Source organism: Styela clava, chromosome 8 (genome assembly GCF_964204865.1).
Source record: "Styela clava chromosome 8, kaStyClav1.hap1.2, whole genome shotgun sequence".
Lineage (NCBI taxonomy): Eukaryota > Metazoa > Chordata > Ascidiacea > Stolidobranchia > Styelidae > Styela > Styela clava.
The window spans coordinates 286,452-308,593 of record NC_135257.1 but is presented as its reverse complement, the minus strand read 5'-3'; the positions used below and the strand labels follow the sequence as shown (position 1 = coordinate 308,593).

The window sequence follows — 22,142 nt, the reverse complement described above, 5'->3', positions numbered from 1 at the left end:
CTAGACATCACTTGAAGCCGACGCCTAAAGTGACTGCTACCTACGTCACTTTCTTGAATGAATTTTGATTGTATCAATTATTATTCTCGGTGTGGCTCCTATTCTCGTTGTGCAAGATAATTTAAGGCCCTAATCGAGTGGTGCAGACAACTCAATATAATATAAACTATTAGGAGCTGTTAAATCAGAACACAAATTATTGTAACAAAGTAGGTGTGTTTCGAGGACAAGCATGAGGTAAAGCTGCTTACGAGAATTTTTACGTTCAAAATCAGCAACGAACGAGCTCTATGTAAATAGAAGTAGGTGAGAGCAAAATAATCATTTTCCAACCATATATCATAATCGAATCAAAACTTAACGGGGACTGAATCATATATTCCATATTTATATTATATTTTTATTAAGAGTATTACGGGAAGGTTACACTGTAGAACAAATATTTAATGACTAACGGTGATACCCTCATTTTAACACGTGATTTAAATTTAATGTTTAAATTTGCTCAAACCAAGGTCACGAGATGAACCTCGAGGTGTGTAATGCGTATAAATTTAAATTTTAAACATTACGAAAATGACATCATGTAAAATATCAAGTACTAAATTAATAAGGAAAAACATTGCTTCCTACAAAAGAGTAAAAATCGACAGAGAGTTGCCTGAGTTAATAATTCAAATCAAGTGATCTATTGTGACACAATCCACAATAGACTTTTAGTCAACATGAGAGACATTGGCTGTGTGAAACGTTCACCGCTTTCAATTGATTGCATTGAATATACTACAGTGAGAGCCATTAGGCCATTCATTTCTTGGTAGATTCTTTTCTAGCGAAATTGGTAATTCGACATTACCCACATCCACAAGCACATGGCTGAAGCGGAGAGACAACAGACCGAAAAGTTCTGCAGTCACTGATTCATTCAAATAAATAATTAAACCTCTAAACAAATGGAGTAATTTCTTTAGAGTGTTGTTACCTGCACTATACAATAAAGGGGATAATGTACCATAATGGGTTCGGTTAATTAACATATAAGGCCAACAGCATGTCAACAAATGTACAAGTAAGAAAAAGCGATCTTGGGGTATTGACATCAGACTTACCTGAACTAAGTTACATCTTATATTACTGAATGCATTGTATACATACATGATTCACTGCATTGTACGCTATTGACAATTTATAATATATTCCGCACCTCAATTCAGTAACTCATTGCTTGCAGAGTAAACATTCTATAATGTATATCACCAGCAAATGATATGACGATTGGCTGATTATCATTTTAAATTGTGTTTAATCACAACGACAAAATAAATTTTGCGTAATTAGCCGAATTGTTTACATACGTGCACAGAGTTCATCGCATTCTGATCTGGTCAGGCAAGCGATAGATAGCATGTAGATTAACAGCACCTAGTACTTTACTTGCCTATTTTCAGTTTAATATATATATAATAAAATAATGCAATTCATAGGTTAGGTTAGAAAATAAATATTGAAGATGCATCAAACAGAAAACGGCATTGAAACGTCGAACGGAAATGGACATATTGGCATGGAAAATAAGTCGAGTAATGATGGAAAGAAAAATCTGGCGGACGAAAAAGATTTGTTAAAAGGCGAAGAAGATGAAGGAGATTGCGGATTGTTTTGCTGTGTTCCAAAGTTTCTCCAATTCTTTAACAACCCATCTGGATATTTGCTGGTGTTTGGAATGTTCTTGACAACGCAAGGTGAATGAAATCATATGTACTTCACAAGGTTAATTGTTTGACTATAGACTAGACTAGACGATTTATAAATTATAAATTGTAATTTGTATTCTCATCGTCAAGGTTCAGATCTTTGAGAGCCTCAAATACAAATTCTGTATTTATCGAAACAGTAGTTTCAAGCATCTGAAATGCTACCTAGTGATTTTGAAAGTAAAACTATAGATGAATAACTCAGAGAACGCGTGTATGAAGAAAACAATGCAGTCGACAGCTCACGATAGGTGAGAATAATATCGACCCAAGAGCTGAAATGTCAATCAACTACATGCGATTTCTCGCGCAAAATGAACGAGATGACTCTATATTTTAAACTGGTTTTATGATCCGCCTTTTTTTGTGTTGACCCTAAATCATATCTGCTATCGCGACTGTATTAAATTAGGATTTCAGTCAAGATTGATTTGCTTTGATGTTTTTGTGTTTAAAATTTATTTATTGAAACTTTCATAAAAAACGCACGCATTTGTCAAGACATTACAGCATTAAACTTCTTTTCATCCCAGGTCTTCTTGTAAATGGATACATGAATGTGATATTAACGACTCTAGAACGAAGATTTCGACTACAAAGCTCAGAAACCGGCTTGATAGTCGTGAGTTATGACATTGCCTACTTTGTGCTTTGTCTTTTTGTCACATTTTACGGAAATCGTGCTCACAGACCTCGTTTACTGGCGATCGGATCGATATTTTTTGGAGTTGGGTGCCTCATATTTGCAATACCACATTTTACTACTGGTCGTTATGTGTACGAAGGAAATGTTTCAGGTTTGAGACCCTTGCTAGCTATTTTTGTAACGTTAACAACTTTGAGTGGCAATTTCTGACCAAAATTGATCTATACATATATAGGAAAGGTATCGTGGGATCATGCCATGAAATATACTCACTTGAATATAAATATTGAGAGAAAAAATCGCAAATTTTATTTTTTATATGTCCATCAAGCTTGTGCAAAAAATGCATCTAAAAATATTCTACTAGATCAGAGGTGTCAAGGTTGCGGTCCTAGGGCACTTCCAATGCGACCCTCGAACGCTTAACAATAATTGTAAAATTTTGTTTTAAAAGTTTTTTTTATCCAAATGTAATACATTTTTCAAACCTTTTAAAATGAAATCGACTATTCACACAGAAATCGGCAATTTACTGAAAGTAGTTTTAGAAAATTAAATTTTTTTTGTTTGCAATTTGACTCAATTATGGATACACCTCAAGCTAGCAAAAGAATACTTGAAAAAAAAAATTTAAAGGATTAAATAAAACGCAAAGTACATGAAGAAGGTGGAAATTTTGTTGCAATATTTCTACATTTCTCAAAAATTTTGTTTAATTTGTCACATTTCCATCGGTACAATGAAAGAATACGATATAGGTAGACATTATCAGAATAAGCTCCGCAGTCAATATGACAATTTTTAGGTTAACCTTCGAACAATTTTTTTTTATGCATTTGTATTTTATCATAATTATAAGACTACCTAGTTAACAAAAATCAATATCAATCATAACTCAAGCGGTTTTATGCGACGTAAGACGTAATTATACGACGTAATGGTAGGAAATGTGGCGGGAAATGTCTGGTCCGAAAAATCAGTCATTTGTTCGTTTACTGATCTATATGTGAAATGATGAACGTAATATTTTTGTATTTCTGAAATTAATCAAACATTCTCAACGATCCAAATTAACCGATGAATTCTAATTAACCTCGCTAATTAGAGTTGGTACTGTAAAATCCTTTCAGCCTGATATTAGTAAGCTGGTGGCACAAAAGAGATGCTAAACGTCAGGACATATGTAATACAAAAACATAGAGTTTATTCTGTAGTATTATTTGTAAATAGTAGGTCTATATATTTAGATTAAGTCATTTTTAGTGTATGTAGTATTCTTTCCTTATCAAATCTTTTTCAAAAATGTTTTGGATAGTTGTACATAAATTTTTTTTGTAATAAATACAGTAAATTGTAATAATATTGAAATGCAAAAAATGATATGTAAATGGCATTTGAAATTTAAAATACCAAAACTTCATTCGGCTGTTTATTGCATCACAATATATGTCACAAACTAAAAATCACAATCTAAAAATATGCTTCAAGTATACATTATCAAAATATATCAAAAACTGTTTGCGGCTCTTTACACAATTCCCAAAATGTAATGCGGCCCTCGAAAACCCATGAGTTTGACACCCCTGTACGAGATTTTAAATCTTTTCAGACCTCTGTGATCCTGAGTTTGTACCAACGTGTGAATCCTCGGGATACGAGGAAAATGTTGACGATTATCTCTATCTCTTTATATTCGCTATGGTGCTGCAAGGATTTGGATGCATACCTTTATACACGGTCGGATTTGCCGTGTTGGAAGACAGTTTACCGAAGGGAAAATCTGCAATATATATTGGTGTGTTGTTTTCTCTACATACGACTTCCACACAAAATAGAAACATATGTAAAAAAATATTACCCAGAGAATCCAATCTTTTATAAAAAAAAACGGTTATCACACATTAGTAATCTTGTAATTTGTGCTAAAGTAATGGTATGTCTTTTACGCAGGAGTTTCAAATGCGCTGACTATATTGGGACCAGTACTTGGATACATCCTAGGCGGATATTCTTTATCAATATACGTGGATTTCGATACCACCAACCCAGAAGAGTAAGTAGTCTACGACTTCCTGTGGTTTGTCGTAGCAGAACGTTTTAAAATATTTATTTAAATTTTCTGTCACAGAATTGAAATCGACTCGTCAGATCCACGATGGGTTGGAGCGTGGTGGCTGGGATTTCTTCTGGCATCAGCATTAGCTCTAATATTTGTTTCGTTGCCAATGATCAGTTTTCCAAAGCAATTTCCTGGTACATTTTTTAAACAAATTATTTTTTCTCAAGTACACTTGAAATACATAATTTCTACAAAGAGAATGCTATTATTGAATTATTCTGCTCACGAGTGTTATGTTCTTTATTTAATGAAAAAAAGGGTGATACATTGAAAACATAATGTAACTAAATCATACAACCAAATACACCGAGTATTATCATATTATCGTATATCAAAACAGGTAGTGCATTGATACGATCTCAAAAAGAATCTGAAGTGCACAGAAACGCTAGTGCAGAAATAACTGAAAAGGAAGAATTTGGGAAATCAATTAAAGATATGCCTATTGCTATTGTAGCCATGCTCAAAAACTCGGCATTTTTATTTACCACGTTGGCTGGTTGTTCCGAAGGATTTCTTATTGCTGCATTCACTGCTTTTCTTCCGAAATTCATCGAAAGTCAATTTAATTTATCTGCAGGAGAAGCCGCTTTGTATGCAGGTATAAGCATGGAATGATATATATCACGGGTGGCCAACACATCGATCGCGATTGCGATCGACCGGTCGATCAATTGCCTTTAACCAGTTTCATTGTGCAAAATACGATACACACATACTCTATTTGAGTCCGATAATAGCATATTGTTACGTACCAAATGTTTCGCCGCTGCCAAGGTTTAGAAATGAAGGTGTCTAATATCGCGCGTCTTGGCTGACAAACGATCCTACAATACCTTCTGCAGTATTTGAAAGGTATTGTCTTACTCCAAGAATAGTGTGATAAATTTCATTCGCAACGATAGCAGTGACAGCAGTATGCACAATTTTTACTAATTCCGTGCAAGCGAAAAATAGGACTTGGCGGAAACTATAAATTAAAATTAGATACTGAGGTCTGATTAACATTTATGGTTTGGGAATATTTATTTTTCGCTGTTCGGATAATACATGGGTACTTGGAAAATTTTTTGAAGAATTATTTAAGTCTTACGACTAAAATGTGACAGGCATAAAAAACAAATTTTTGTGGCGATTTCATTGAGAATGCGCCCACAGAGCCGAGCTTATTGGCAGCGGAGGAATTTTTGTATGCGTGTTTACAGTTATCTGCCTATACTCATTCGTTTTTTCGTGTGACCCTATTGCCAATCAGTCGATCGCAAGGTATTTTCAAAATTTTAGTCGATCGCGGTCGAAGGCAGGTTGGCCACCCCTGAATATACAGCGTAGTCATAAGGTCGCGCAAGAAGGTAAAACTCACAATCTATTATGACGCCGATGTACGTCAATAAATGGCTCATTCTAATTATAAAATATAATCAGAATGAAGCAGAGAACATTGTGTATTTGACTTAAGATTAAGATGAAGACTTTGACTTAGATGCTAGGTTTAGGCGGTTGATCTCAGGTCCGTAATTTGAATCTAGCATCCACTGCATGTAATATTAACACTTTGGCAACGATCATTGGTTATCAAGTCCAATAATTATAAAATATATGCTTTTGTTCACATTGTTGATACATTTACGTCATATTTTCAGGAATCATTGCTATTCCAGGGGGAGTATTTGGAAATATTATCTCTGCTCTTCTTGTTCAAAAATTAAAACTGAAAACAGCAGGAGTTTTAAAAATGTGCATTTTTTGCGCTGCCGCTGTTTTTGTATTATCGCCCACTGCACTTTTGCATTGTAAAGATCCTCTAATCGCCGGAGTCAACCAAGCATATAGGTAAGAGATAGAAGAATTTGATTTTTTGGATTTTTTTCCATGAAAACATGGAAGCTTTAAACTATTCTTATTTACTAATTTAATAGAATAATATATTCCTGAAAAAATCTTTTTCCTTGTTCCGACGCCGATAATCTCACGTTTTATTTATTCTTGGTCGGCCGAGCACTAACATGTATACGCATATGTGTCCACCAGCGGATTAGAACTTCTATAGACCAGGCCTGCCCAACCTTTATTGTCTCGCGGGCCACTTTCACGTGACAAAATCGGTCGCGGGCCGCAAACGTTTGTACCAAACATTAATACCAGATAAGTCCTGATTTTGGTGTAGGTAATTACATAATACATAAAAGGCGAGTTTATTAACATGAAATCAATCAAATTAATAATTGCTTTCTGGTTACTGGGTAGGGCTGGCAAATTATTCGAATTTTAGAATAGCGGTTTACTATTCGAATATCTGGTAAACGGGGCGTGGACATAACACTCTCGGGCGACCGAATCAAAGAATCAGTCATTACACAACACACTTGCGGTTTTTTGGCGACCACGCAGGAAACACACACATCGCGTCAAAGTTGATTGTTATATTTTGCGTTATAGTGTTTTTATTCATTCATTTTCAGTAGCTACGATACTGCTTTAATGTTTAAATAAGCATAATGTGCGTCAATGTCGCGGCAATATCAAGTTTTAGTGGGCCGTTTCGTAAAATTTGAAACACCAATACAAGTATTTAATGAAGTAACATAACGAAGATTTCTGAAAGAATAGTCGACATATACTGATTTGTGACTGATTAGTAGTAATGCCATTACGTCAATTTCATCAGAATTATTGACGAATACGCAGTGACGACATTTACAAAATCTTATTTAACGCGAACATAACATGAACAAAAGTACAAACATAAAAAGACAACAGGTCCGGGGACCAGTACCCAAGATATTGTTTACTTTTTATTTTACGTTGGCGATAAAGACCATCAAAGCCGACACGAAAGAAAGCAATCAGAATGAAATTAATTTGCAAACTCAGGCTCCAAGTTCATTTCTATATTTGCGCTCTGCGTTTGTCCCCAATGATCGCACAATATCTTTATAGTTTGTCGAACAGAGTGCACAGTTTAGCAAGAAATAAAAAAAATGACGTTGATGTCCACCAGGTTGCAAGACTTGACACATACCTAATAATAAAAACCGGCATTTGAACGTAGATAGATGGCAGGAATAATTACACCAAAATCACGAAAAATACTTATGTATAGTAAAATGTATGTAAAAATTTAAAAAGTCTGCTTACAAACTTTATAGGGCGGGCCGCGGGTTGGGCAGCCTTGCCCTACTAGACAGATACACAGATACAGATACGCAGTTAGTCTCGCGTAACCCCAACAGACAGTTTTATAAAACCTAGATAAACATTATATTTCACTAATTGCTGCTCTAAATTTAGTCAACTGGTGAACATCAGCAAACTCATAGCTTCATTTAGACATCCCATAATAAAGCGGTTTATGAAATTCATTATAAGCGATCTTATAGGCATATAAATATACCTAAACCTAACTAAAGAATCAAATGCGAACAAGATGTCGTTGATTTGATGTAGTGGCAATTACTATATGTTATTATTTATGCATGACAGTTCGGACCCAGATAAAGAACATCCTCCCGCAAACCTGACAGCATCGTGCAACTCCAACTGTAATTGTCAAGAGAAATATTTTTCTCCAGTTTGTGGTGCCGATAATCAGTCCTACTTTTCAGCGTGTCTTGCTGGATGCTTCGAAATTGATGAAACCGGTCCTGATAATGCAAGTCTCATTATTGATATTAAGAAACTGACTATTGAAATACTGAAATTCAAATATCTTTTATATGAACAAATTAAACAGCTTGATTCTACATAGCTTGGGCTATACAAATTTGTAAAACTTGTATTCATTGATTTAATGAAACGTCATTTAAGCTTCTCGCAAAATGGGAAAAATTTTTCTCGATGAAACCTTTATTACCTAATGGGTTTGGAAATTTGATAATAAACTATAAATAAGAAGTTGGTGCGTTGTATATCCGAGAATTTAGAGAAGCTTCGCATGTCTATATTTTAGTGTGGTAAGGGCCGAATTTAACATTAAATTTTCATGTGGATATGAAACAAGACAAAACTTCAATAGTCAAATATTTACCTATGTTTAAATATTGTTTTATCCATCAGCGCGATCAGAACAACATGTCCTTGAATATTTATATCTATACGATGAATTGGTTGACAATTAAACAACACTATGCAATTCAAGAGTCCTGCTGCACACTAACACGAATGTATTTCTGTAACGTTTCGTCTGAACAAAATCAGTCTTCCTCAGACAAGCAGTTTACAACATTGACAAGAAAGAACAATTATGCGGTTTGAATGGCGTGAAATTGTTAACAACAGGTGTAATTCTGATTACCGTCATCCACGCTTTTATTCGATTTTTGTTTTTATTTTATGTCTGGTGTTAGGGTGCGTTAGAATCGGAAGTCAAAATATTGTGGCTCTGTACTTATAGTGTTGTTATAGTATTTAAACCTTATTTTCGAAATTCAGATATATCGTGATTGCTCGTGTGTACAAAAAACGGATGAAAATGGAATTGCTGCTGTAGGCGGCCTCTGTGAACAATCGTGTACAGTTTTGGCACCTTTTCTAGGAATATTTTTCGTTATTGTTTTGATAAATTTTATGACAACCACGCCAGCTTTATTGGTTATATTAAGGTAATGAATACATTGTATGCTATTTTATTCGTGAGTTTCGAAATTTATATATATCTTTCGTGATTAAATATATATATATGTTCCTTTTATGTATTCAGAATTGTACCAGATTCTCAAAAATCGTTTGCAGTGGGCGTTCAGTGGTGGATTGTTCGAGCATTTGGTAGCATCCCAGGCCCCGTTGTATTCGGTGTAATATTTGATATTACATGTCTGCTTTGGCAACAATTGTCATGTGGACTGGGCACTGGGTCTTGCTGGCTGCACAATAGCGACGAAGTAGCCTTATACTTGACAATAGCATGTGAGTCAATTGCAGAGTGTGTTCGTACTATTTTGAATTATCAGTTTTATTTTATTATTTTATTTTCGTAATGCAAAATATGAACTCACCAATTCTCCCTTCGAAGACCACATCTTTTCTTTTAGTTGAAATCTAGATAAAATTGCCGTATTTTATTTATCGCTTCGTGTAGAGTTGGTATCCCTTTGCTGAAAGCATAAATATTTATCTGGATGAATTATGAGTTTGCCAAATTTTTATTTTTCAGCTATGGTATGCAAGGCTATATCAGTGTGTTTCTTTTCACTGGCGTTGTATTTATATAAACCACCAACTAGCAAGAATGTAGGCATGGAGAAACTCCAAGATGAGGACTTTGAACTGGACGCAAACATCAAGCAAGTTGACGAAATTCCAATCGATGTCATCAGTACACCATTATAACATTCAGACAATGTCAAAGTTTTATATTTTTCCTAACTCAACATAGATCTTCAAATTCTTAAATCTATATGTCCAAATAGGTTTTTAGTCACTATTAGTTTTTCATATGTTTGCGACGATTACCAACCTCGCCATTACCTTTATTAAGATACATAGTCTTGCATTATAGTAATGTAGTCTATCATCTTTGATGCTTCTTCAACAAGGATTACAGTCTAAACTAAAGCATGACTTCGTCTCAAACATGTCAACGGCTTGATTTCGTTAAATGAAATAGAAAGCATTTTAGCACAGGGCGGGATTAACGAGGTGGCTAATATGGACACAGCTATACACAAGCTCTTCGATGTCAGCCTAATTTTAAGAGGTTTTCCATTGTTGTTTATGTTGCGTTTGTTATGTCATGTCCCTATGGACTGGTTGTTATAGAGCAGTGGTTCCCAACCTTTCTACTCTGGCGGGCCGGTAAAATTTATAAAATGTACTCGCGGACCGGCAAAAATTGAGATGAGTGGAACAGAAAATAATAACATATATTTGCTTAATATAGTGCAATGTCAGGCACTCTCTGTGTTTCTAGAAAAAAATTGCGCTCTTAAAAGTATTTCACATGAAGAAAAACTATTAAATAATGTGCAGGTCAAAAATTGAAATGGGTGGAACATAAAATAATCACATATTTGCGTAATAAAATGTAGTTCTGGGCACCCATTATGTGTAAAAAAAAAGCACCCAGAAAACATCTCACATAAAACATGCACCTGCCAAATCATGTACAAACACAATGGATGTTTCCCTGAGCATCGACGTCCTTGTTTACTTCGTGTTATTGGCCAATCAGCAAGATGCAAAAAATTACGTTACAATGTATGTCCTTTTTTGCATGCGCTCGGACACTTTATTCACTCAGACATATTTTCAGGCGTGGTCGTAAACATCACCTCGTTTTTGCGTTTTTAAATTCTTTTCGTTAGTTTTCAGTTGTGTTTCGGAAATTTAAATATAAATCAAATAATTCAATGATCTTTTTGTCTTCTTAGGAGTTTCAGATCAATTGCAATAATCACAAATTTGTGTAGAAATAGCCGTGAAAGACTAGGCTGAAATTCCTCACTGGTGCTTTTAAAAAACAGATTTGTTAAACGCTATGAATTAGAATGATGGTTTAAAACAAATACCCCATTTTACAGGCGCCGACTCGCGAAACTACTCTTAAAATAAACACTAAAAATTTTGCAATGGTAAAGTATAGGAAACTTTCCAAGGGTCAAAGATTGGAAGAAAGGATTGCAAATGAGGCATCAAAAAAGGTTTTGCAACACAAAGCTCTGCAGCGACTCGAGGTCGATATCTTTGCTTCGTTTAAAATTAAAGCTAGTAGTGAAAAAGTTTTTTCGTACGAGTAACTGGTTGAATACTCGGACAACAGTTTGATTGCTCGAATACTTAGCGATGGGTATTTGTTATCAAAGGAGCTCAAGAATTGTGACTGGGATACTTTAGAGCAGGAGTGCACAATCTTTTCTCGTTGGACTCCGCATTACGTTTTTGTAAAAGGCTACGGCCGCCAGTGGTATCGAGATCTTTTATGAGCTATATTTATTGGACACGTGAGTGGACCTATGGATCGTTTTGATATTTTGTTGTTGTTTTTGGTAATTTTCGTCATCATCATTATATCGCTTTTCTCTTCGAATACTGGACCAATTGGTTTGAATTTTCAGTAGTTAAAGATTGATTTTTTGCCAGAAGGCTATTACTTTATTTATTCCTAAATTTTGTATGAATCTTATGAGATCTAATATTTCATCCAAAATTGCGCTGTATTACTTTTTAATCATGGGAACACGCTTTTTAGTCTGCCAAGCGTGACGGCTGACTGAAAATTCTTGCGACTGTAAACTCGAAAGTTTTTTGAGGGTACAGTACCGGTAACCTCAAATGTAAGGACTGCTTCGCTCTGGTCCACGGGTGCATACATTTGATATATGTTATTGACTTGAGTCTGAAAAATTCATAGAATGGTCAAATTTAAACAAATTTAAGATAGAAAAGTTTTTATTGGTTAGTATTTTTATCGAATCAGAAAATTTTATTGAATGAGGGATATTCGGATTTGATATATATACAGTAGGAAGGGCCGACACATACTCCAGTTGGTCTTAGTTGGGATGGAGATTCTTCAGTTGATCCCGTTTCCCAACTGAAGAATATCCCCCTCCCCTAACCCACCTAAGCCGATAATAACAGTTGATCCTTTATTTGACTTTCGAGATATTTCAGTTGATCCTGTTCATCATATTCATCACTCTGCAGTTGATCGACGCCCCAAACAAAATGAATTTATATTAAAATGATAAAGTCGTTGCTAATTTGGCAACAAGGTCAAAATCCTGTTGTGCTTCACCTGGAAAAGATCTCAACGGACCACGGTTTTGTTGCGCGTCCCATGACCATCTGCAGGGTCGCAACAAGTTCACTAGCAAATGCACGGTGGCCCATGACAACATCAAACCATTCGAAGCTTGATATGGGCGTGGAACGGCTGGTCAAGTTGGATGTACGTTTCAAACTCACAAAATAAATTGGCAGGCCATTAATGCCTCGTAATTTGCAATTGAGATATATTATTGGAATATATTTTGGCGAGCCGGCAGGAATGTTGAGACAAGCCGGCTAATGAGAACCACTGGAGTAAAACACCTGAAGAACTACGACGTTAGATAGGCTAAAATGGAGTAGTGTGCATGTACTGTCTTCTTCATTACTTCTAACTTGGCAACAATACACACCGTAGTGACGGTACTTGTATAGTTTTTTTTTCTTCCGGGGGCGGATTTATTCAGAGCAGGGCCGTCCAACCCGCGGAAGCATTTCGAGTGGCCCGCGCTGTATTTTTCGGAATTTAATAAAAACAAAATTGAGTATAACTATTATTCGAGTGATGTAGTATGCAAAAATACAAACGATTTGTTTAATTTCCTAAAATGCGCTCTGCCAGCCCTTTCAAACGAGCCATGAATGCCATTTTGAATCGAAACCAACTGGGAGGAGATATCGGTACATAAAGGTGCCATAGTCGCTACGTAGGCCTACATACATAAAAACCACAATACATACATAAAAGCGAGCTACTTCGTGTCAGAAATAATCGCGAAACAATCGAAGCCATTCTCAGCTTGAGAATTCGTTGAGCAATGTATTCTTCGGGTTGCCAATATTTTATGTCCGGAAATAAAAGAGGCGTTTGCAAAAATAGGCATGTCAAGACAGACGGTTCACGCCGTGTTGAAGAGCGAAACCGGGAAAGTTTTCATCGTATTTTTTGGCGCTTGACGAAAGCACTGACATCAAGTCTACTGCTAATCATGCGGGGAGTTAATGATGATTTTGAAATAACCGAAGAGCTCTCAGCCATTGTCCCAATTAAAGGCACGACTCCAGGCATTGATTTGTTGAGAGCTGTGATGAAAATAATCAAGTGTCTTGGTTCGTTTTTGGCAAAACTTTCGAAATAACCACTGATGGCGGCCCATCAGCGGTTGGGAAACAAGAGTTTCATTGTTCTAATAATTGTGAAGGTTTGGCGTGGGGGTATTGCTTGTTTTTTCATTAACCTGTAGTCAGTGTAGCAAAACTAAAACATAACTACCATGTTGAGTGGCCCGCACATTTAATTGTAAACTAAATGTGGCCCTTTGGACAAAAAGGTTGGACTACCCTGATTTAGAGTGTCACCGAAATTTATAACACATAAAGAGATTAATAAATTTTTGTTGGGAGCCAAACTCTAATTTCAAGAGACATGCCAGGTCAGATATATTTGGAAAATATAACACCTGTAATCAATGCCTCTACCATTTTACACTGCCGGAAGCATAGATGCATTAGGCCAAGCAGTGCACAAGCAAATGTTACCTGCTGGAAGCACCGAAAATCCTAGCTTTATATAGTACTGCGACGCTTGACGTTTTGTCGCAACGGTTTTTCGACTTATTGCGATACAATAGAGGAAAGCATAATAAATAATTCCAATGCAAAGTTTTTTAATGAAAATCAGTCGGAAAGCTTATATATATATACGTGGTGTGTTGTTATAGAAAAGCAGTTCGTGTCAACCCGTTTGAAATGACAATGCAATCAGTTCATCGTTAAATCACTTATTGAACCAGAAAGTTCCCTTTTGTAGTAGTGTTGGTCTATTATAGACATATTCCGCTTTCTATGCTACAGTTATTTTTGATCATTAAACAATCATCAAACATTTCTCGTTTATAATACATGCAAACAGACACAGTGCACATTTATCTTGGTCTCTTTTTAGATCGTTGTATGCTCATGTCGCATAACAGCTCTATTGCAAACAATTCTGCCTGAAAACGTTTGTCTAGTAATATAATAAAATTTGCAAGGGGCACAATGTGAGTTATTGCAGAAACTATAGTTTAGCAATGTATCGTTGGTGGTGGTTCTTTTCTGATGAGATCGATAAATACGAATACCTCTCATTTTAGCTTACTTCTGTTTTATTGTTAAAAATTGAAACGTCATATTTTTGACAAAACGGCCTTATTTTAGAATCTCGTCGGCATTTCTGTCTCATTTCAAGTAATTTCATTGGCCTTTACAAATCAGTAATATGTTATTTAGGTATAGCAACTTTCTTCTCAAGTTTATATTGCTGTTCCACACAGTTATATGCAGGAGCAAGCGTCATGGAACATGCGTGTTGTATAGGCAATATGGGCACAATGTAGACCGTCTTCCCAATGATTTCTCCACGTATTGGGCCCGATTGCAGCTAATGATATTATTTTATTATTTATTCTAGTGTATTCAAAATGTCTTATCAAAAACATTCAAGCAAGGATGAAGTTGGATATCCAGGTCAAGAGTTTGAAGGAAACTACGGCTATTGTGGATGTGAACCAAAAATTTTACAGTGTGGGAATAACCCGCTTGGATTTCTCGCTGTGTTTTCCTTATTTCTGATAGCTCAAGGTGAGTTTTATTTTGTATTTAGTGTGTTGTAACTTTTTTTACAATATCTTTTCCAAACCTACCATAAAGCGTTCTCACGTCGCAGGTCGAACTGTTTGATTTACCAGATACAAAGGCCTTATTAAATAAGGCTTATTTCAAGTTCAACCCAGAGAACGTTTGTATCAGTTACATCAACAAAATTTTACTCCTCTCAGTTCAAAGTCTAAACTTTTGTTTATAATTAGGTATGTTGCTAAATGGAATTTTCAATGTAATCATAACTACCCTGGAGCAAAGATTCGGATTCACAAGTTCAGAAACAGGATTAATCGCTGTTTCTTACGACATTGGGTACTGGATATTTGTCTTGTTTGTGACATATTATGCAAACAGAGGCCATCGGCCGAAGATGTTGGCAATAGGATCGATTTTTCTTGGTACGGGAGCTTTGTTGTTTGCCGTTCCTCATTTTACCACAAGTCTTTACGAATATGGTGACAGTACCACAGGTAAGTTAAATCAAGTGTTATTTCCATAAGTTGGTTGATTATCTTATTCAACAATAATACAACTTATATAGAATACGATTTTTGTCCAAGGGCATAATTGATATATGTCCGCGATACATACAATCATTTCTATAAAACCATTCCCTTCGCAGTAGTGGCGCTGGGAAAAGCATATTGAAGTTTTATTCTTACGGTCTTTAACATAGAAAATAGTTAATCTTAGTATCTACAGCAAATACAATTGGCCCTATCTACTGGTCATATTCTGACATTTATACCTTCAGTGTAGAAAACAGTAAAATAAAATACTTCACCTCAGCTATTGATTTTGAATGAGCTTTAATTTATATAAATTCAATTAATCATTAATGTTTTGTAAATGAATCTTTTTCTCAGCTCTGTGTTACCCAAACAAAACAATAAGTTGTTCAGAACAAAGCGAAAACTTACATGGATATTTGTATCTTTTTATATTTTCAATGTTGCTTCAAGGAATGGGATGTGTTCCATTATATACTGTGTCCTATGCAGTTTTAGAAGACAGTTTGCCAAAAGCAAAATCTCCTCTATACTTGAGTATGATTTCATTTACCATGTGAAAGTTTCTTTCTATCTGAGTTGTATCATCTATTTATAGAATTAAAAAATCAATCACGCCAGTGGATGACTTTTACCACAGGATTTTATTAAATTTTGTGATTTTGTACAATGCGGATTGGTGTGAGGTACAAATAGTAATAAACTTGTAACCTGGAAACGATTTGAACACATCGATATTCCAAACGTTCAAAACGGGGTATTTTGCTTGAATAACACGTATTTATCCGTACTGTCACGGCATTCTAAAATCTCTAGGTTTTGGAACGCCTTTAATGTCGAATACTTTACGTAACATAATGCTCGTTTACAAAAGTCAAGCTAAACCAATGACTTATCTTGAATTAAGAATTTTTTATACAGGCTTTGCAAACGCCATGTCACTCTTGGGTCCTGTATTTGGATACATACTTGGTGGATATCTTCTTACAGTATATGTGGATTTCAATGAACCAGACGCTGACAAGTACCCTGATTATTGATACCTATACATATAAGAAATTAGTATTTCCCCAAAAAACTATTGACTGGTTATATGCCAGACAATTATAATCAACTCGAGTATTTTGAAAATTTTCCCATCGCACAGTCATTTGTCGCGCCTTTTTGATTTACAAATTTTTATTTAATATATATATATATATACAATAATTTTCTTGAAATATAAGAAACGGACTGCGGCTATGACTTATCCATCGTTTATATGTACAAACGTTTAACACTGACCGAAACTAGTCACTCAATACACATCATCTTAACTGGTGTTGGTTATTTTAGGGGCGATTTAACGTTATACGATCCTCGCTGGGTCGGTGCATGGTGGGTCGGACATTTGGTATCTGCTGGAATGTGCTACATACTGGTGATGATACCGATGTTCGGATTTCCGAAACAGTTTCCAGGTGAGCATTAGAAATTTATCTATTTTGATGGCTGTGCATATTTGCAAAAAATAGATTGACCGTGAATATATATACGTAAACATATCCCTAAAAATGATACCTAATTAAAATACTGTAATGTACCCAATAATCAATTAATATACCGTAAAATGCATCAAATGAACGGCGGTATCTTTATTAATCATGTTATAATATTCTATTTAATATTTAGGTAGTGCAAAAACTCGAGCTGAGCGTGATTCTGAGGTTCATGTGAATGCAGGAGCAGAAATAACTGAAAAGGAGGGTTTTGGGAAATCAATCAAGGACATGCCTGTAGCAATTATGACCCTGCTTAAAAACCCAACATACATTCTGACTGTTGCTGCTGGCGCATCAGAAGCTTTCATAATCAGTGGTTTTACAGCATTCTTGCCAAAAGTCATTGAAAATCAGTATAATACAACTCCTTCAGCAGCTGCTTTATATGCAGGTAAAACATACTATTATAAAACACAGTTTAGTAACAATGCATTACTGCTGTACAATTCAGTAGGAAAGTATTGTAATTTTTTAGTCTGCATACTTTATTACTCGAACGTTGTTGCATGATGATATGAATGTATGTTTGCTATGCGGGCCACCTTTATTAATAGGGTGCAAATTGTCTGATGTGCATTATTTAGATCACTCCAAGGGTTTCGATAGCACACTTTTTTAAAAACAGTTAATAGGTAACTTGTTATCAAATTGATCATTCTTACAAAATGAGTGCCAAACGTAACAAATTGTATGGAGCTATGCAAACCACTTACATGAAGTTATATAACATTTTTCTGAATAAAAAATAATTTTTCTATTCCAGGTGCCATCTCTCTTCCTGGTGGTGTTCTAGGTCACTTGATTGCCGGAGGTCTTGTCAGCAAATTTAACATGCGAACGAAACAACTTTTAAAACTCAACATGGCGTGTATCATAGGTGTAATTATACTGTCGCCGATCGGATTGTATCATTGCAATGATCCAAAGGTTGCAGGAGTGACAGTATCATACGAGTAATGACTACTTTTATAAAAATTTGCCCAAAGAATCTCTGGAGCAAGAATTAAAAGTAAAAGAGTGCCAGTAAGCTAGTTGCAATCGACTACTAGCATCCTAAAAGCCGCAGACAAATCCATAGATATCATTAGACGAGAGAAACAATTCAAGTAAAATTAGCTACGTGGAATAGAATTATAAAAAAGTATATTCCTGAAAAAAAAATGTCGAGGCGTCGATATCAATCCTATTTGTAACTTTATTTTGATTTAAACCAAGCAGGTTACCCGAAAGTCGAGCGAACACCTGCTCAAATATGACAGAGATACTATTGAGCAATAAAGTGCAAACTTCTTATTAAAGCTCTCTGAGCAGTTGACGCCATGAATAAGGGCAATGATTTTTAGATGGTGAGGGCGCTAAACAAAAATCTGTTGCATCGCATAGCGAATTATTCTTTCATCATTTTCTCTGGGTCTAACAAATCAGTTTTAACGTGGCGACTGGTGGTTAAAACTTTAGTTTCTAATTAGATCGGAGAGGCAGAATTATTGAGACGAGACGATTTCCGTGATAAATGCTCAGAACACGTCGCTGTCAAAGCGTCGCTATGTGAAAAATAGCAAATATTATTATCAGGAGGTTCAATAAAAATTTGTGAGATATACACCTGAATTGAATTTAGCGCAATAGTATGTCAAAGTTAATATGCGATTATCATATATTCGAAGCCTTGACTTCGCTTATCCGTGCTAATCTAGGCTGTAGTATATTCTTACGATTTATCGTGGTCAACGAAGGTATGGTCGAGGGATTTTGGCGGAAACAGTAATGTGTATCGGTTTACAGCCAGATTATTCTAAATTAAATGATTCTATTTAATTTAACTAACTGACTTTGTTTGTCTAGCCTTGCTTATTACAAATAAGTGAACGTTACTATTTTATCAATTTCTGCTTCAGAAAATATAATAAATTGATTGTGCACTGTGAACCTTAGCATACAAAAAATCTTTCTTTGCCGTTTTTTTGATTTTGCATAATTTCAGCGCCATTCCATTATTCCATTATTAACATACTCCCAGTCCCAATGCAATCTTTCTTCCTATCAGCATAGAATTACATTTCTTGTTATTATGTGAATTTCTACTTCAAGATATCACATTGTGTTTAAATGGTATTACAGGTGCGCATCTTGGTGTACGTCATTCTTACTGCTCTTTCTTTATTTGTTTTGTTGGCGAGTGTTATCTATATACTTGTTTGCCAAACGCATTCCGTATCCTTTTTAACATATTATAGTATAGTTTTGAACGTCCCGCAGGCTTTTTAAAAGAATTGAAGTGCAACATAGAATACAAAGTTCATAATATAACACATGTGATAAACTTTTCTATCAACACGTTACCTATAGATTATCTAGTTCAATCCGTTGACCTGCTTATATTATCTACAATCATATATTAGAAAAATGCTCTTAGAAAGATAGTCGCTCGAGTTCAGTGACCCCAAAAGTGTGTTAATTAGTTTACTCTTATTAGTTTACTCACAGCAACCTTATTATAATTCATTCCTAGAATATCTATATTTACATTGTCTTGTCTTCGCTACTATCCTCGTCAAAAATATCATTTATATTAATAATTTTATCAACTATTTCGTTCAAACTTTTATTGGCGTATTTTTATTTAACCCATCTATTTATAATGTCTGTTTTAGAATGATTTATTAATATTGACTTCTTACTATGTTTTACGCACATTCCAGATATCCGTTTCAAAGACCTGACAACACCAATCTTGATGCCGCATGTAACAATAATTGTGGGGAATGCGAAGAGGAATATTTCATACCTGTGTGCCAGGGAAATTTCAGCTACTTTTCTGCTTGCCATGCAGGGTGCAGCATATACTATCCAGAATATGTTGTAGGTTTAATAGTTTTTAGAAACGTTATAATCATGTGATGTTAAACTAGTGGGTATATGCTGTTGAATAAATGCTTTGAAATAAACTAGTGTAGTTATTAAATTATTACGATAAAATAGCGTTTTAACTAATATTAATATTTTGTTTTCTACAAAGGCGTTTGGAAATTGTTCTTGTGTTTTGGAATCCACGAATGGTGAGAAATCAACTGCTACGCTCAGTTTGTGCGAGAATCCATGTGACGCAATTATTCCTTACATGGCCGTCTTCTTCGTCATCACTTTGCTGAATTTTATAATAAGTACTCCATGTCAACTTGTAATACTAAGGTAAAAAGTGAGAATAAGTATTGAACACATCGCTAGTTTTCGACAAGGCGGGCATTACGCGGAACATTGTGTTTTAGATTTAGAATTATGTTATATCGTGCTTACCAGGAATAGATGGCATTTGTATTGTAAGTTAGGTTTTTTTAAGTCAAGTTTTTAAGTCAATTTTTTTTAAACGTCGATTCTGTAATTCGATTTGTACTTTATTTAGTACCTGCGACTGCGAGTGTTTGCACTAAATTAAAATTGTTTTTAAAGAGACTAAACTGAAGATTTATTTGTATTCACTATATACTACTACTTTGGCACAGGTGCGTTCCCGATTCTCAACGTTCTTTTGCTGTTGGGCTGCAAGTTTTTCTTCTTAGGACATTCGGAAGCATACCAGGGCCTCTAGTCTTTGGAGTCATACTCGACAGTACTTGTCTATTGTGGCAAGAAAAAAGCTGTCCGAAAGAATTGGGATCATGCTATATTTACGACAGCAATCAGCTAGCAATCAATCTCATGAGCCTTTGTAAGTTGCTTCTGAATATGAATGGATTTGACTTCTTGAATTGAAATAGTCTTTTCTACAACTAGATTGTTGGTTGTTTTTATACTATTTCAGCCATGGCTTTCAAGGCTCTATCGACTCTTCTCTTCTATCTTGCTATGAGATTTTACAGAACATCTGGGACTGAGAAAATTGTTGAAGTTCCCGATTTGAGCTTGCAAAATCAGAAAGAGAATTTAGCTTTTCACGACAAGGAATTTACAGAAGCATCTATAAATGGCGCACAAGATGAATATCATCAAATAACGCAACTATAGTAGTATATATATATATAAATTGTTTGCATTTGTTTCTAATTGTTCATCTCTATTCACCTTCCAGTATGAAATATTTTCACAAAACTTCAAATTGTTTGTAATAGTTGAAATGAAGTTTTTTGATTCGACAGTAAAATGTCTATCACGTATATATATGCTACACGTGGAACCTCAGCATATTTTATGAGCAATCATCAAGCATGCAAGACAAATCCTAGAAATAAGGCAAATTTATAGACGCCTGCAACGTTTGGTCATAATTACAGTTTTCCGCTCTCTAAAAAGCAATTATTTTCAAATCTAATGCAGTCTCATTGACATAGCCAAGATATTTGACTTCATAATATACCACCCCTGTCTGACCGTTGATATAAACAACCCCCAACACATAGCTTTAATAAAACACAATGTCAAGAATGAGTAGAAATTTAACAATTATGTGATGCATTGATGTTTCTCGATAATGAAGAACAAAACTATCAATTTAGGAAACTTAAAAATAGGAGACGAGTCGAGTCGCTACTGTTTTATCCACTCGGTCGGTGACTTGATAAAATGAAATCTATATTCTGTGTTCCATATATTCTTCTTCAATTCTTGATTTCTTTCCCAACCACCATTCCGTTTTGACATCGCGCTCAATTGGCTTGCAGGTATAGGAAAGAATATGAAATATTTCAGACCAAGTCAGTGATATACCCCAGTAAATAACTAGTACTACCAAGCTAACATCAGCACTATCATGCAATTTACACGTTTCGGCAAGATTTATTTTATTCCGGGATAGTTATAACGCCGGAGCACTCATTTATTTAGAGCCTAGGTCAGCCCGGTCCCAATGTGTCTAGGCTTTGCCTTCTTCAGGTAAGACAATTCATCGTAGGCCGACTGGTTCATTGGGAGTACTCGTTGTAATTACTGAAGATAAGTTGCGGATTTAAAAAAGTTACTCCGCGTCGGATGACAACAAAGTCGCAAATTTTGAATAAAAATCGAAATCGGCTCGGAAACCATAAAAGCTTGTACCTCAGTTTACATTTTGCTGCAGATACAGTAACTTCCAACGTAACAAAGTAAGCGAGACCACTTTATGATGCGAGAAAGTGACAAATGTAACGTACATTTCCGCCGCGTATGCGTTCCGACTTCTGGATATGCTTTTTAGTGATCCGCGCAGGCATGTGCCAAGTCTGCCTAGTGATTAATCCGAGCTCGGGG

At 35.3% G+C, this 22,142-nt stretch overlaps 2 protein-coding genes across 2 annotated transcripts; both read left to right on the top strand.

Annotated features, from left to right (window-relative positions):
* Positions 1-123: 123 nt before the first annotated feature.
* On the top strand, positions 124-10,078 carry LOC120346205 (solute carrier organic anion transporter family member 4C1-like). Its single transcript, XM_039415887.2, has 11 exons — positions 124-1,742; positions 2,288-2,551; positions 4,010-4,195; positions 4,351-4,453; positions 4,529-4,653; positions 4,860-5,120; positions 6,163-6,352; positions 8,003-8,171; positions 8,951-9,120; positions 9,219-9,424; positions 9,672-10,078. Exons 1-11 carry the CDS (start codon positions 1,511-1,513, stop codon positions 9,845-9,847), a joined length of 2,082 nt encoding a protein of 693 aa, XP_039271821.2. The 5' UTR covers positions 124-1,510; the 3' UTR covers positions 9,848-10,078.
* Positions 10,079-14,688: 4,610 nt separating this feature from the next.
* LOC120346599 (solute carrier organic anion transporter family member 4C1-like) lies at positions 14,689-21,309 on the top strand. The gene is made up of 11 exons (XM_039416360.2): positions 14,689-14,848; positions 15,076-15,339; positions 15,736-15,915; positions 16,300-16,402; positions 16,714-16,838; positions 17,050-17,310; positions 17,683-17,872; positions 19,622-19,781; positions 19,939-20,111; positions 20,423-20,628; positions 20,722-21,309. The coding sequence occupies exons 1-11, from the start codon at positions 14,689-14,691 to the stop codon at positions 20,922-20,924; spliced, it is 2,025 nt and encodes a 674-aa protein (XP_039272294.2). The 3' UTR covers positions 20,925-21,309.
* The last annotated feature ends 833 nt before the right edge of the window (positions 21,310-22,142 follow it).